Raw genomic sequence first — 15,625 nt, 5'->3', positions numbered from 1 at the left:
ATAACCCTAGCCTGCTACCTGAGCTTTAGTTTAAACCTGTTTATTGTGCTTTATCAATGGTGCGCTTGTAAAATCATTAATATGTTAAAATGAGGCTTTGCCACTATAAAATCTGATTTGCGGAAGAGAAAGTTGCCTTCTTCAATCACAAATAAAAAAAACCCTTCATTCACATTTCTAAGAGTGTGTGCTTTTGTAGTGTCCGAGAGTCTTGTTGGGAATATTCCATCCTCTCTATGTAACTATTGTCAATATCACTTCTTCACTAATAATATCCTGCAGGCTGGTGATACCCATCCTTTCTGTATACTACAAGCGTACGAATCAAGTACGGGAATATCTCATGAAAGCTTTCTACATATGCTGAACCTTTAAAGACTTTTTATTATTATTTTCATGTTACATTGATATTAGTGTTGAATACAAAGCCCTTTCACCATTCACATTTTCATAGATAAAATCGATGTTTACAGGTGCACAACTTTAGAAACATTTACTTCAGACTTGTGACCCCCTCTTTAGTTTTCTCCTTGAACTTGGAAGGGTTTGCACATTGTGTACCTGCCACCAGGACCAAACCTCCAGCCTGCTGTGGTATTGGATTTTGCAAACAGTTTTCCAAGCATTTCCACACTTTAGTTTAACTCCTGTCACTTTCTCTGCACTGGGACTGCAAAATCAAACAGACTGTAAGAAATGCAGCAATAAATCCATTAAATCCAGACATGCAGTTTTGACTCAACCGAAATAAAACAGAGTGGAATGTTGTTTAATGGAGCGACAGTTCTAGTGTACACAGGTTTGGCTAGCACAGATGACCAAAGTTGCAAACCAGCGCTCTGTTCTAGCACGCAATGGGGCTCAGCCAACAGGATATTTACATCTCTTGAATACTCCTAACACTAAAGCAAAGGGTGAATCATGCAAATGGACTGTTCCAACTCTAATGGTTCATTTTTTTTTTAAACAGTCTGATAATACATCCTAAAGCTAAACTCCTGATAATGCACTTCAGGATTCAATTTTAGGTACCATTCAATAACCCAAGAAACTCATGCAAGGATACAGAGAGGGGGAGGGGAAGCACTTGTTAATCTTTATACCCCCCCCCCCCCCCTTTCCCTAACTAAGACAATATTTTCACTTGTGGAGACATCTCCCTTGAGAAAGTTTTAATGTTTAGGCAAACTGCTCAAAGTATTTTATAATGGGTTTAAGATTTGGAGGGTAATCTTCCAGGGCCTAGAAACAATATATACCGAGAACAGAAAATATGCAGTCATGCAAGGAATAAACCCAATGTCTCCCCTTTCCCAGTAAAGAAAAGGAGACAAGTTGATAAGTTTAGGCTTCCATTTTTTTTTCTTTAATTAAATTCTTCCAAATCTCTTTTCTGCCAACATGAGTATAATGCGTTAAACAAGGTCAACAAATATTGCATTATGGGGCAACTCTGCAGTGCTCTGGAATTCAATGTCTCATTTCTTAAGCTTTCACTTGCAGGATGTAAACAAACCGCTGCTGAGAAACTTTCTGCATCTTGATCTAGCCTTTTGTCCTCCAGTTCCAAGCCCTCACACTGCAGTTCGGTGTGACAGTCCATTGTGACCTGGTGGGTGTGCCACTCAATTACACAGAGGGATCCCCCATCTGCTGGGTTTACAGAAGGGATGGAGAACTAGGCAGCTAATGGGAAGAGGAGTTGGGAGTGAGGCAAAACTCCAGTGCTTCTCCTTCTCTTATTCTGCAAAGCTACATCGCTCTTCTAGGTCACAACAGAGTGCTCTGCAGTTGGCAGCAAACACTTAAATACAAAAAAATAATAATAATAATTGTAAGAAGCCTTGAAATAGCTACATAATGTTTTCTTTTTAAGCACAAGGTCTGTCTTGCAATGCAAGTCATGTTGTGATACTGGATACTATTTATTCTTTGGCAAGACAAGGCAAAGCTCTGTTTATGGACTTCCATTTTGATCCAGATAGCTTTCAAATGGCTCTGTCTGTCCTAGAAAGAACACGTTATTTTAAAATGGGAGAAGGAAAAGAGCACAAAGGTGGCAGCAGTCCAAGGGTGGCCCCATAGTGCATGCAAGTACAGAGGCTATTGGACCATGTTGGAGTATCCTTTCTACCTCAAACATTTAGTCCAAATTCAGTCTCTCTAGTTCAACTAGAAAAGTCATCACAAAATCAGAGAAAATCTTAAAGTAAAGACAGGAGCCTCTTTATCTAGTGTTTATTTTGCTTTCTATGAGTGACCACAGCTCTGCTTTATTTTACCAGTCCCAACCGACAATCCCTCACTCATGAAATACATTAACCTGATTAAGTTCTGCATTCCCTGGGTATACATAGGTATAATTCTTTCTGCACCATTGTCAGCATGTATATAAATAAAGGCTTCGCCACATTCATGCATGTTCATAAACATATTTATCAGCACCGCTGAAAACACTACGGCACAAAGACAGATGCAACTTAGCAGAATCCATCCTAAGACGATGCAGAAAAAAAAAAAAAAAAAAGGAATAACTTGTCTCAGTCATTAGAGAGTTTGGGAATAAAACAGACAGGAAAACTGTCTCAGCCTCTGGTTAGCCGAACTAGCTTTTGCACTTTGATTATATATTGAGGTCTTAAATTCACAGATATGAGATGAAGCTTATTGGCTGGAGTATACTGAAGCCATCAGCTTCTTTTAACAAATCCAGATTCTTCCCAACCACGAAATCCAGGTGTAGGATACCACCAGCCTCAAGTAATATTTTGTAAGCAGCCTGGAGGTGTAATAATAATAAAAAAAAAAAACAACCCACCTCTTAATGAAGTCTTTGAAATCAAAAAGGGAACAAAAGCACGGAGGGCTGTAACATCTTTCATACACATTTCATATGACACTTTTTTTTTAAACTAGCATTATAGAAAACATCAATACTGCAGCACATTTTTTAGATAAGAAATACCAGCTAGAGAAGTTTCCAAATATTGTATGCTACCAGGGACCTGCAATGCAGAAACTACACAAGAACAGCTGCTTGAGTGCACAAAAGACCCAAACCTTTGTTTCAGGACCTTAAAAACACATATATAGTTTAATAAAAAGTACTGAAATAGAAAAAATGAGTTAGTCTTCACATTCTCTGCTTCTGTCTCTCTGCTGTCTGGTCGTCTCCAATGTTGTTGAATATCCTGCCTCAGAGGATTCTGACTCATGTTACCAGAATCCTAGTTTTATCTATTCACCATCAACTCTAAGGAACAAATCTTTCTTTTTCTGTCTCCTAAACGCAGTTTAGCAAAGTTAGTAAGTATTACCATGATTCTGCACCACTGTCAGTGAATCTTAAGCAGGCATTGGGCTGACCTCAGGTACCACTGGAATAAATGACATTGGTTAAACAGCACTGAGAAAGGAAATGTTTACGACGATAGAGCAAACTGTGGGCACGTGAGGTGTCTTCGTTACAGCCTCTCAAGTGGGTGATTTCCCCAGCCTCTGGTTGCTCAGCCTTCTTCATTTGTTCATTAGCCAGTTCCAGAAGATATTTCTGGGAACTCCTTGAAGATTTCCTGGATGATCATCTTGTCCATCTGGCACTGCGGCCCCCCCTCCTCTTCAGCTAGGATGCGCTGCAGGGTCCCCTGTAGATCCATGTGGCGGTGCTGATGCTGGAGGTAGTCCGTCGAGCGGATAATTGAGTGCATCAGAGACAGGTACTCCATTCGCAGCTGTTGGAAAGGGATGGTGGGAGTGGGGTGGGTGGTGGGAGAGGAGGGAACAAAATAAAATTGCAATAGGTTATCTTACATTTTAAATTAATGGCTTGCTGCTAAATTAAACCATCACAGTAATGGGTTATGGCATGCTGCTCTTACAAATAAGCTAAGAGAACCATTCTGAACTCAACTATGGGGTTAGCACCTTGTCTCCAGGGGACAGATCAGCAATCTGTCGCACAGTTATATCGATCATCACCATCATGTCGGTGTGGTAGAAGATACTGGCAGTCTTCTTGCCAGAAAAGACATCTTGAAGGAACTTGAGGACAGAATGAGGTGGCTGAGGCTGATGTCCGAAGATAGACACTGGATCATCTGGGCAAGGACAGCAAATGGAGAGACATAAAATAAAAAGGGAGCAAAAAAACTCTTAACCTTTAGCAAAAAGAAAAACAAATGGGCATAAGGGTCCCAAAGGTTTTATACACCCACATGTGGATTATCTGAGTTATTGGGAGCACAGCTCCAGGGGATCCAATTACCCCTTTTTCCAAGGTTAAGCAACACCCCCAAAATGTTAGCTGGTGGGTCTGTGGAAAGGGGAGGCAAATGAGCTCCCCGCACCATAAACATCCCTTCATGTCTGGACCAATCTGCTCTCAAAGACCAATATCTTTTTCTCTCGGTCCTTCACCACAGAATCAGTACAAATACGAGGATGCTGCACTATAACAAAAAAAACAATACACAAAAGTTTCCTCTGTTAAAAAAAAAAAAAAAAATAGCAATCAAGTTAGCCAATTTTCCAAAAAATGGATTCCCACTATGCCACAATTTCATTAAATAGTCTCTCTTATTATTCTTGAATTGAGCTCACAAGCAGTTAAGTCACTGCATTGATCTGTAATGCCACATACTGCTCCAGTACCTCCCCTACACCTTTCCCAGACATTATCCCAGATCATCAGAATCCCTATTTCAACACTGCACAGAAAAACCTCTGTACTTCAGATCTTACCCTAGACTATCCTCTGTTACCTCAGTAATGGAGTGCAGCAGTTCTTTTGCGACTCCTCAATTCATTTAATCTGCCCTACCTGACCTAAAAGCATGGATCTATGATAAGCACTTAACTACAGAGTCTAAACCTCGAGGGGCTGAGGTAGAGTCACGGTCACCATACTTCTCTCCCTCCTGTTTCCACCTTCTAACAGGAACAGCGCACTGCTAACTCTGTGCTGTCAGAACACCATCCTGCCCCATGTCTGGAGCAAGCAGAAATGCTACTTACCCCCCCTGTTCAACAGCAGTACTAACTTCTCTGTAAAGATCTTGACATTGGAACGCTTGCTTAGTGCTGTCATGACCACACTGTTTTCAGGCACTAAAAGACAGAGATAAATGTATCTTGGGCTGACTGGTACTTTTATTGCTATAATTCTCATTAAGTAAGCAAACAGGTTACATAAGATACCAAAGCACAGGGTGCCTGTGAATGTGTCCGCACTGGAATAAGGCCAATCGTACACACCAAATGCAGTAACAGTGTGCTTGCCTGTGCCAAGAAAACACATCCTGGCAAAACAGAGATAGGTGCATGTGTTCTGTGCTCCACTAATGCCAGATAACAAGAAATAAAGCTAAAATTAACTGTTCTTAATGTTAATGATGGTGTCTGGTTAGTACACCCAGGCAAGATGTATTATATTTTGGCTCTCCTGCGATAGACACACAGCATGGTCACATGTGATAGTACTCATTTTTCTCCGTGCGGTCACATGGCAGCTAAAGCTGGTAATCGTGAATAATGACCAACAGACACTCTGGGCTGCTATGAGACTGCTCTAAAATGCACCCCAGTATCACACACCATCAATGCAAAATAGGTAAACTGAAAAAACAGGATTATAACATAGCTTAACTTTAAAGCAAAATCGATATCTGGCAATGGTGTCATTAGGTTGGCAAATCTGAATTTTTTTTTTCCACTCTGCCCATCATTTTGCTTAAAGAGTAAATCCGTGACGGAGATGTATGCCAGGTTCCTTTTTCAGTGCTATCTGAGGAGTCCCCTCTGCCCAGCCTGAAAAGTTAAGAGGCAGAAGGTGAACGTTTACTGTTTTTAATATATACCACTTTTCCATGATAAAATCAAAGCGGAGAAGGATGTTCCACAGAAGCCTGGTTTAATGGTGGCAAGGGATGGAGATTTCAGCTTCTTAGGAGACCAGCGTATTAAGCTGTGCATTAAAAACTGTGCACTGAAATTTCAGCACAGTGTTTCTTAACGCATGTACTAAAAAATAATCAAACTCCCAATATAGTAAGCTAATGGCATGCTAATGCATTGGGAATTTAAAAAAAAAAAAGGTTCACAAACCCAAACATCTGCACAGAAGACATGCTTAGTGTGCACAAAATAAAATTTAGGTGCATAAAACACGCTTTCAACAAAGAAAACATTGTGTGCGCACAAATAGCATCTTGTGCACATAAAACATTTATTTGCACAAAACACAAATTTATGCATACAGCATCTTCTCTGCACATAAAATATGCTTTCTGCACAAACTGTGCTTTAACAGCAGAAATTCAAAGAACAGAACCCCCACACCACAAAGTCTAGGTTCATGCCCAAAGACTAACATAAGCCCAAGTAAGTTTAGTCCAGCTCTGACCAGGAGTTACATTTCCAGCAATAAGAAAGCAGAGTTGCTTACATGTAACAGGTGTTCTCCCAGGACAACAGGATGTTAGTCCTCACATGTGGGTGACATCATCAGGATGGAGTCCAATCATGGAACACTTTTGTCAAAGTTTCTAGAACTTTGACTGGCACACTGAGCATGCCCAGCATGCCACTAACCCTGCATCTAGCCGGGGTCCCCTTTCAGTCTCGTTTGTAGCAAATGCACAAGCGAAAAATAAAATAATAAAACGTGAGCAAACCCAACTCCACGGGGTGGCGGGCAGGTTTCGTGAGGACTAACATCCTGCTGTCCTGGGAGAACACCTGTTACAGGTAAGCAACTCTGCTTTCTCCCAGGACAAGCAGGATGGTAGTCCTCACATGTGGGTGAATAGCGAGCTACAGGATGCCCAAATAGAATGAACCAAAAACACCCAACGATGTGCAACAGGCACAACAGGAGTGGTTTTGGGTATGAGGGCAGCCTGAGTTTCTAGCGGGTCATAGGTAGGAAGTTGGGTTATTTAAACTGGAAATAAATTACGAGGACAAACTGGCCAAAGATTGAATCTTGCCAGCCAGCGTTGTCAAGACAATAATGAGCTGCAAATGTATGGAAAGAGCTCCATGGCAGCTTTGCAGATGTTATCCAGAGGTACAGAACGGAGGTGCGCTACTGACGTTGCCATGGCTCTTACTGAATGCGCTTTTACGGGTCCCTGTAGCGGAAGGCTGGCTTGTCGGTAGCAGAAGGAAATGCAGTCCATCAGCCAGGTGGACAGGGTCTGCTTGCCCACCAGAACTCCCAATTTGGTTTTATCAAAGGAGACAAACAGTTGGGTGGACTTCCTATGGGCTGCAATGCAGTCCAGATAAAAGGCAAGCGCACGTTTACAGTCCAAGGAATGCAGCGCCCGCTCACCTGGTTGTGAGTGAGGCCTTGGAAAAAAGGTAGGAAGTATTATAGACTGATTTAAATGGAAATCAGAGATTACCTTTGGCAAGAATTTAGGGTGAGTGCGGAGTACCACATGATCATGAATAAATTTGGTATACAGTGGGTATGTTACCAGTGCCTGTAGCTCACTGACTCTGCGAGCTGATGTTATAGCAACTAGAAAGAACACTTTCCAAGTGAGATGTCGAAGCTCGCAGGAGTGTAGGGGCTCGAACGGAGGTCACATGAGCTGTGCTAGCACAACATTGAGGTCCCATGCTGGGAACGGAAGACGCAGTGGAGGCTTTAGCTGGAGCAAGCCTCAAAGCGCCCTACCAGGGGTTGCACCAAGATCGGGGCATCTCCTACACCTTTGTGGTAAGCAGCTAAGGTGCTGACATGGACTCGAATGGAAGAAGTCTGCAGACCAGACGTGGAAAGGTACCACAGATAGTCCAGGAACCTTGTTGTGGGGCAGGAAAAGGGATCTATGTCTTTTGTGGTGCAACATGAGGAGAATCTTTTCCATTTGGAACGATAAGATCTTCTAGTAGAAGGCTTTCGTGAAGCTACGAGGACCTGGGACACACTGTCAGAGAGATTAAGGGATTGTAGTATTAACCTTTCAACATCCAAGCTGTCAGAGACAGGGAGTGAAGGTTCGGATAACGCAACAGTCCGTTCTGCGTTATCAGAGTTGGATCTGTGCCCAGGCGAATTGGTTGCTGGACTGAGAGGTCGCGTAGGATAGGGAATCAAGCCTGATGCAGACAGTGTCGGGCTATGAGGATCATTGTGCCCCTGTCCTGCAGTAACTTCACGAGAGTCTTGCTGATGAGTGGAAGTGGAGGGTAGGCATATAGAAGACTCCTTGCCCACGAGTGGGTGAAGGTATCTTGTGGCGGTGTGTCATGGCTACATGTATAGAGCAGTTGTCGACTTTGCGGTTGTGAATTGACGCAAAGAGGTCTGTATGTGGGCGGCTCCATTGGTGAAAAGTTTTGTTCGCTAAGTGGGATCTGGGGACCATTCATGGGGATGAAAGGTCCAGCTGAGGTTGTCCACCATCACATTATCCATGCCTGCCAGGTAGGTCACTCAGTAGCATGGAATGGGAGAGAGCTCAGGCCCAGATCTGCACAGCCTCCTGGCATAGCAGGTAAGAGCCTGTGCCCCCTTGCTTGTTGAGGTACCACATTGCTACCTGGTTGTCCGTTTGAATTAGGATTACCTTGTTGGAGAGGCAATCCCGAAAAGCGAAGAAGGGCATATCGGATTGCCCGGAGCTCCAGAAAATTTATCTGGTGCTTTGCTTCTGCTATGGTCCACGATCCCTGGGTTTGGAGGTTGTTGACATGGGCCCCCCAACCCAGGTTGGATGCATCTGTTGTCAGAGTAATTTGAGGTTGTAGAGGTTGGAAGGGTAGTCCTATCTGAAGACTGGACTCCTGTATCCACCAAGCTAGTGAGAGACGAAGCTGGTTGATGATGTGGACAATGTGGGACATCTTGATTTGACTGGGACCACTGGGACTTTAAAGTCCATTGTGTTACTCTCATGGCTAGTCGAGCCATTGGGGTTACATGAACCATGGACGCCATGTAACCTAACAATGTTAGTAGATGACGGGCTATAGTGGTTTGGCGAGTCTGCACTGCTTTAGCCAAGGTTGATAACGTGCGTGCCCGGTCCTTTGGGAGAAACGCTTTGGCTTGGGCAGTGTTTAGATCTGCTCCGATAAACGAGAGGGTATGTGATGGAGTCAGATGTGACTTGGGATAGTTTATTAAAAACCCCAAGGATTGTAGTAGGCTGATGGTGAAATGGAGGGAGTGGAGCACTTCCTCTTTGGATGGACCTCTGAGGATCCAATTGTCTAGATACGGATAGATGTGGATGTTGTTTTGTTGCAAGTGAGCTGTGACTACTGCCAGGCATTTTTGTGATACATGGGGTGCTGATGCTAGGCCAAATGGCAGCACTCGGTATTAGAAATTATTGTGGCCTACTACAAACCTGAGGTATTTTTGTTGAGGAGGATATATGGCAAATGTGGGCATAAGCCTCCTGAAGATCTAGAGAGCAGAGCCAATCTCCCCGCTGCAGTAGAGGGAGCATGGTGCCCAAGGTTACCATTCTGAACTTTTCTCTGTGGAGATGTTTGTTTAGGCACATAGGTCCAAAATAGGACAAATGCCGCCTGATTTTTTTGGAATTAGAAAGTACCAAGAGTAGAATCCTTGACCCCACTGCAGCTGAGGTACTGGTTCGATGGCACTGGACTGCAGGAGGGTCGAGAGTTCAGTCTCGAGAAGTGAAGTGTGTTTGGTTAGACCCCACGCTGGACATAGTGAAAGGTTCGGTGGTAGCGTGAGGAAGTTCAAATGGTAACTGTGGGTGACCACAGAGAGGACCCATTGGTCTATTGTAATTGTGTGCCATATGTTGGCAAAGTGGCACAAGCGGCCTCCTACTGGAATCAGTATGGTAGGCAGGGGTTGATTTCTGCCCTCTAGTAAGGCGTCAAAACCCTGATGCTGGACCAGTCTGTGGGGCTGGTTGGGCTTTTGGGGCCCTGGGTTGTCTAGGCTAGCCTCTTTGGGAAGGTCTAGGTTGTTGAGTACGGTAGGTAATACCTACATGGCTTTTAGGATAACCTCCTAGGATCCAGTCGCAAAGACCTCTTGGTGGTAGATGGGAAGTCTGAGGGAAGAGTGGACAGCTGATGCAAGGTGTCATGATGATCTTTCAGTAGAGCTATTGTTTCCTGAATTTTGTCGCCAAATAAGTTGTCCCCTGTATATGTAAGGTCTACTAACTTTTCTTGGACTTCCTGTCGCAGGTCAGAAGACTTGAGCCATGCCCAGCATCTGGCACTTATTCCTGCTGCCGATACTCTTGAGGCAGTTTCAAAGATGTCATATGCTGCCCTCACTTCATGCTTTCCTGCATCGAGTCCTTTCTGAAGGATTGTGTTAATTCCTTCTTGATATTCATCTGGTAATGATTCAGCAAATTCTTGGACCTTCTTCCAAAGATTCCTTGAGTACTGAGTCATGTATAGCTGATAAGCTGCTATACGTGCCATCAGCATAGAACCGTGGAAGACTCTCCGCCCGAAGGCGTCCAAGGATTTCTGTTCTTTACCTGGAGGCGCAGAAGAATGAGGCTGGGATCTCTTGGCTTTCTTCTGGGCAGACTCAACGACCACAGATTAATGGGGCAGTTGGCTTTTTTGAAACCCCGGAGATGACTGGACCAGATATTTATTTATTTATTTATTTATTTATAGATTCTTTTATACCGCGGTACGTATAGACATACATCACCTCGGTTTACAGAGAAACAATAAATTAGCAACAGGCTTTACATGTAACAGTTTAAAAAACAGTAACAGATAGGTGGCATCAGTTTTTCTGTTCACTGGTGGAACTGTGCCAGGGTGCTCCCAGTTGCGTTGTAACAAATCAAGGAGCACTTCATGTACTGGAACTGCCATTACTTCCGTAGTGGCATCAACGAATTGTAATATCGCAAGCATCTTATGCCTGGCATCCTCCTCCGTCTGTAGCTTAAAAGGGATGGTTTCAGACATCTCTTTAATGAAGTTGACAAATGCGAGGTCTTCAGGAGGAGACCGGCGGCGTTCTTCTGGGGGTGAAGGCTCTGACAGGAGTTCATCCGAGTCCTGAGTGTCAGAAGAATCATCACCCCAGGGATCATATGGTGCATCTTCAGCATCATGCGGGCCTTTAGCTGGAGGTAAGGGTCCAAATCCAGTCAGATCTAGAGGTGGCACCGATGGAAAGGATGGAGGCACCGATGCAGGCACAGAGGACGGTGATGGCATCGATGGAATTGGTGCTTTTGATGGATGTCAGGGTGGCAACAGACCCGGTGGTCCTGGCACTGGCAAATTTTGTTCCTCATCCGAGGACAACGGAATGGGTATCGGTGTCTGTGGTCTTGGAAGTGCCAATGGCATGGAAGGAACAGGCACCGATGGCAATGCACTAATTAAGGTATCCAGGCGCTCGAGAAGTGGAGCCAGCATGGTAGACATCAGGTCGAGTGTCGGCATAGGAGCCGGTGCCAGTGGAGACTGGAATCCCTGAAGTGCCTGGAGTACTGCCTCTTGGATTTGCTATGTGCAAATGTCAGCATACGCTGTGTCCCTAAACTTTACTCCCAACATAACAAGGAGTTTAGCGCACAAAATCTGTGTGCAAATTAGTGCTCCTTCATGCAAATCCCATATTAATCAATACATTAGCATAGGCTTAACTCAGGTTTTCCTAATGCTAGAATATTAACTCCTGGTCAGAGAAGGAGTAAATTTCTGGGCTAATGTTAATTTATGGGAATGAACCCGGAGGTCATGGCCCTGTACTCGGCATTTATACACAAACCACGGTTTTCTGTACCCAAATTGTTTAATGGTTTATTAAGTTTTATATACCGATACATCGGACAAGCCTTCACATCGGTTTACACAAGATAAAACAGGATCAGAAATACAATATTCATAAAATAGTAACAGCTAGTAACATTGTAAATTGTGATTTGTACTCATAAAACAATTTATGCACACAAACTTGTTTTACGGACATTGTTGTGTGCAGTAAACATGATTTACGCACATAAAAGTTATGTACCTAAAATTTGTGCACACGAACATGAGTTGGGAGAACAAAAGTTTTGTGCACACAACTTTTATAAGCACTTTTCTGCTCCCACCATTTATGCACACAAACCATGTTCTATACACAACAATGTGCAAGACCATAAATTATGTCTTAATGCATATTTTCAGGTTAGGCTCTTTTCTTTTTTTTTTAAACTTGTGATACATGAGCATACCATTAGCTTACTAAGTTAACTTTTTTAGCATGTGAGTAAAGCATTTGAGCTGAAGTTTATGTATTGAATCCTCACTGCCAAACATTCGACCACTCCTCATTCCAAGTATTAAAGAGGTACGCTTGCAACAAACCTCCAGACGAGCTTTTTCTTGATTAGCAACTACATTAGGGAATAGTATTCCTTTGGAAATGCACTTGCTGAGTGATAATAAGTGTTTTAGAAAAGTGCTAAAAATGTATTTGTTCAGAGAAGCTTTTAGTAATTGATTATTTTAGATTATTAATGTTTTAACTTGTGTTTTTTGTTTTGTTGATGCATACAAGTATGTTTTAATCCAAATGTCTTGAATTATGGTTGTTTGATTGATGTAATCCGCCTCAAATATGTTGGTGAGAGCAGAATATAAAAAGTTTGTAAATAAATAATCTCTGCTCCTTCAGATACATCCGCTTTGTTACAGATCTTAGTGGGTGCATGTGCCAAGGTGGTGCAGTGAATTAGAAATTGATTACTAATCAATTTCTAATTCACTGCACATCACAGATAGATGACAGCGGGTAGTGGTGAATTAAACATGCACTAAGAGAGAAAGATGAAAAGGATCAGTTCTGGGCCCAATTCTGTTCAATCTCTTTGTGAGTGATATTGCAGAGGGATTAGAAGGAAAAGTTTTTGTGGTGGACACCAAGATCTGCAGAGTGGACACACATGAAGGAACAGAGAGAACATGAAGTCATCTACAAAAGCTTGAGGGGTGACCGATGGTTTGACAACGAATATTCAACGTCAAGAAGTGCAAAGTCATGTACTTGGGATGTAGTTATCCAATGGAACTATACTTGAAGCAGCAGGGGGTGGGGCAAGCCACTAATGTGCACAAATTGGGAGCGAGGCCTAAGGCTGACAGTGTCTGATACTCTTAAGGTAAAGAAGCAATGCAACAAGATAGTAACTTGGACCAGAGGGATGCTGGGCTGCATAGACAGGCATAACAGCAGGAAAAGGGACATGATTATGCCCCTGAATATATCACTGGTGAGGCCTCACCTGGAGTACTATGTTCGGTTCTAGAGACTATATCTCAAAAAAATAAAAATAAAAATAGGAAGAGTCCAAAAAAGGCAACCAAAACGGCACTGGGCCTGCATGAAAGACATATGAGATGAGACTTGAGGACTTAAATATGTATATACTGTACAGCAGCATTTCCCAACCGGTGTGCCCCAGCTGCAGTCTCATTTCCTGTTTCCCTCCTGGTCTGCAGAATGTCCTTCTGCCAGCAAGGTGTGTTGGAGAGCAGTGCTTATCGGCAGCTGTTCCTGCTTCCCCTTTGCTGGCTCTCCTGTGCAACAGAAATTGCACAGGGCCCTTACCTAAAAGATGACTCCCTGGTACTCTTGTGGCAGCTCAGAGAACCTTCTAGCTCAGAGAACCTTCTAGCTCAGAGCCGGTTGGCCAGCTTTTGCTCCTAGGGAAAATAGCGCCGACCAGCCCAAAGCCAGTGGTGCTCCAGGTCGGCCTTAGACTACCAGAGAGTAGTCTTTTAGGTAGAGGGGACATCTGGGGAGGGGAAGAGTGGAAGGGGATTTGCTGTGGCCACGTGGCCCATGCTGAGACTTTCTTTGGCTGTGACAGAATGTGATCCACTGCAGCCATGCTGGGGATTCTCTTATACTGCCACAGCCATGTGGGGAGAGAGTCTCTGCAGCCCTGGTGGGATGAGCGATGTTGGCAGTGTCCATTGCAAACCCCCCCCCCCCCCCCCAAGCAACTGCTCATCTCATGATATTCAAACACTGGCTCAGGCCTGAAATGTATCAATAATGGACAAGAATCAAATCTTTTCCAATGGAAAGGAAGTTGTAGAAGTAGGAGCCATGATATGAAGCTCCCTGGGAGGGGGGGGGGGGGTAGACTTGTAAACATCAGGAAATACTTCTCCATGGAAAGCATAATGGATGCATGGGATAACCTCCTGGAAGAGGCGGTGAAGTCAAGAACGCTAATGGAATTCAGAAGGGCATGGGATAAATACAGAGGATCCCCAAATGGCTACAGAATGGAAATTAATTAACAGGGTAACTTCTGGAGTAACATTTCTGCATGACGGTAACCTGCATAGAGTGGCAGTTACAAACCTAAATAGAAGGCCTGGGGATAACCTGCAAACCTAAACAGAAGGTATGGAGGAACTTGCAAGGCACGACAGTTACAACCCTGAACACCTTGCTGGGCAGCCCGGATGAACCACTGTGGTCGCTCTCTGCTGTCATTTACTATGTTACCATGTCAAGTTCAGCGTAATTTTTTTTTTTTTTTTTTTTACTCACATCTTATTACATCAGGGCCAAAAGGAGGTAAGTGTAGAGACACATGTTAAAGGTCAGAATACAGCAAAAAGAAGGCGAGTACCGTCCAGGCTGTAATACAAGCTTGGCTTTAATGGACACAGGGATCTCTCCTGGTCATGTTCTTAATGCTACTAGGCTTGGCTGCTGAACCCGAATTTGCCGATTAGTGGTGCTATTGCCTGGCTTCTATGCTCTGTATGGACATATGCCTCTCTCAAGGACTGTGTGTGTATTAGCACAGTGATAAAATACCATATTTCCTGGGAAAAATTTACAGGATTAAGTACAGTGGAAAGGTAATCAGCCACTATTGACCCATTGTGGCCTCAACCACTCCAGAAGTGATCAACTAAATCACTATTTTATTTATTTACAATTTGTCACTTAATAGCAATTGGTTAAAAAAAAAAAAAAAAAAGGGGGTTACGTTAGGATTGTGGAATAAATAACTGCCAGTATTATTGTTAAATAATACTTTAAAATATGTTTCCCGGTGGGAATGCCATATCTAACAGTGACAGTCGTGTATCAGTCCGTACTGAAAACACCATCACGAGACTGCTCAAATCATTCCCCTTGTGAGCCAGCTATTGCAAGGGAGGAATAAGGCAAGACAGGACAGACACCAGTTTTACATTAAGATCTTTGAGCAAAGCAATGCAACAAGTTGCCTAAGCAAGCTTGGTATGTCTTCGTCTCGAAGTCTGGGCCTGTTCCAAAATTTCAAGGCAGAGAATGCCATATTAAGAAGACCTCAGGCCCTACCTGGCATGTGGAGATTGAAAGCCAGAAGCACATTGACAAAGAGGTCCGGAAGCTGCTCTGCGCTGTCTGACGGCAGCCCATCTTCAACCACATCCAGCAAGAACTGGACAAACTGGGAGTTCAGGTGCTCTGGGAACAGAAGAGAGGGGGAGGGTAAGACAATAGCATGACCACAGAGCAAGCTGCAAGTCCAAGCGTTATTCTCCTTGCTATTTGGACAGCATGGTGGAATATTATAGGAAGTGACAGTGCCTGAGGGGAAAACCAAACAGCAGTGTGTGTGGAGAAGTGGATTCA

General features: G+C 43.6%; 1 protein-coding gene across 3 annotated transcripts in view; it reads right to left on the bottom strand.

Moving 5' to 3' along the window:
- Positions 1-364: 364 nt before the first annotated feature.
- Positions 365-15,625, bottom strand: part of NCKIPSD (NCK interacting protein with SH3 domain) — a 170,795-nt gene continuing 155,534 nt past the window's right edge. The window contains exons 10-13 of one of the 3 annotated variants that reach the window (XM_029601283.1): positions 15,329-15,457; positions 5,014-5,106; positions 3,925-4,097; positions 365-3,731 (exon numbers count right to left, since the gene is read on the bottom strand). In XM_029601283.1, the coding sequence (XP_029457143.1) occupies positions 3,528-3,731; positions 3,925-4,097; positions 5,014-5,106; positions 15,329-15,457 (599 nt within the window). In that variant the 3' untranslated portion in view covers positions 365-3,527. Of the gene's footprint in view, positions 3,732-3,924; positions 4,098-5,013; positions 5,107-5,697; positions 5,806-15,328; positions 15,458-15,625 lie in introns of those variants that run through there. The other 2 variants (XM_029601284.1, XM_029601285.1) reach the window with 2 other exon arrangements.

This window comes from Rhinatrema bivittatum, chromosome 4 (assembly GCF_901001135.1).
Source record: "Rhinatrema bivittatum chromosome 4, aRhiBiv1.1, whole genome shotgun sequence".
In the NCBI taxonomy this organism is placed as follows: Eukaryota; Metazoa; Chordata; class Amphibia; order Gymnophiona; family Rhinatrematidae; genus Rhinatrema; species Rhinatrema bivittatum.
Note: the sequence above shows the minus strand (reverse complement) of the source record. Positions and strands in the feature narration are given on the sequence as shown.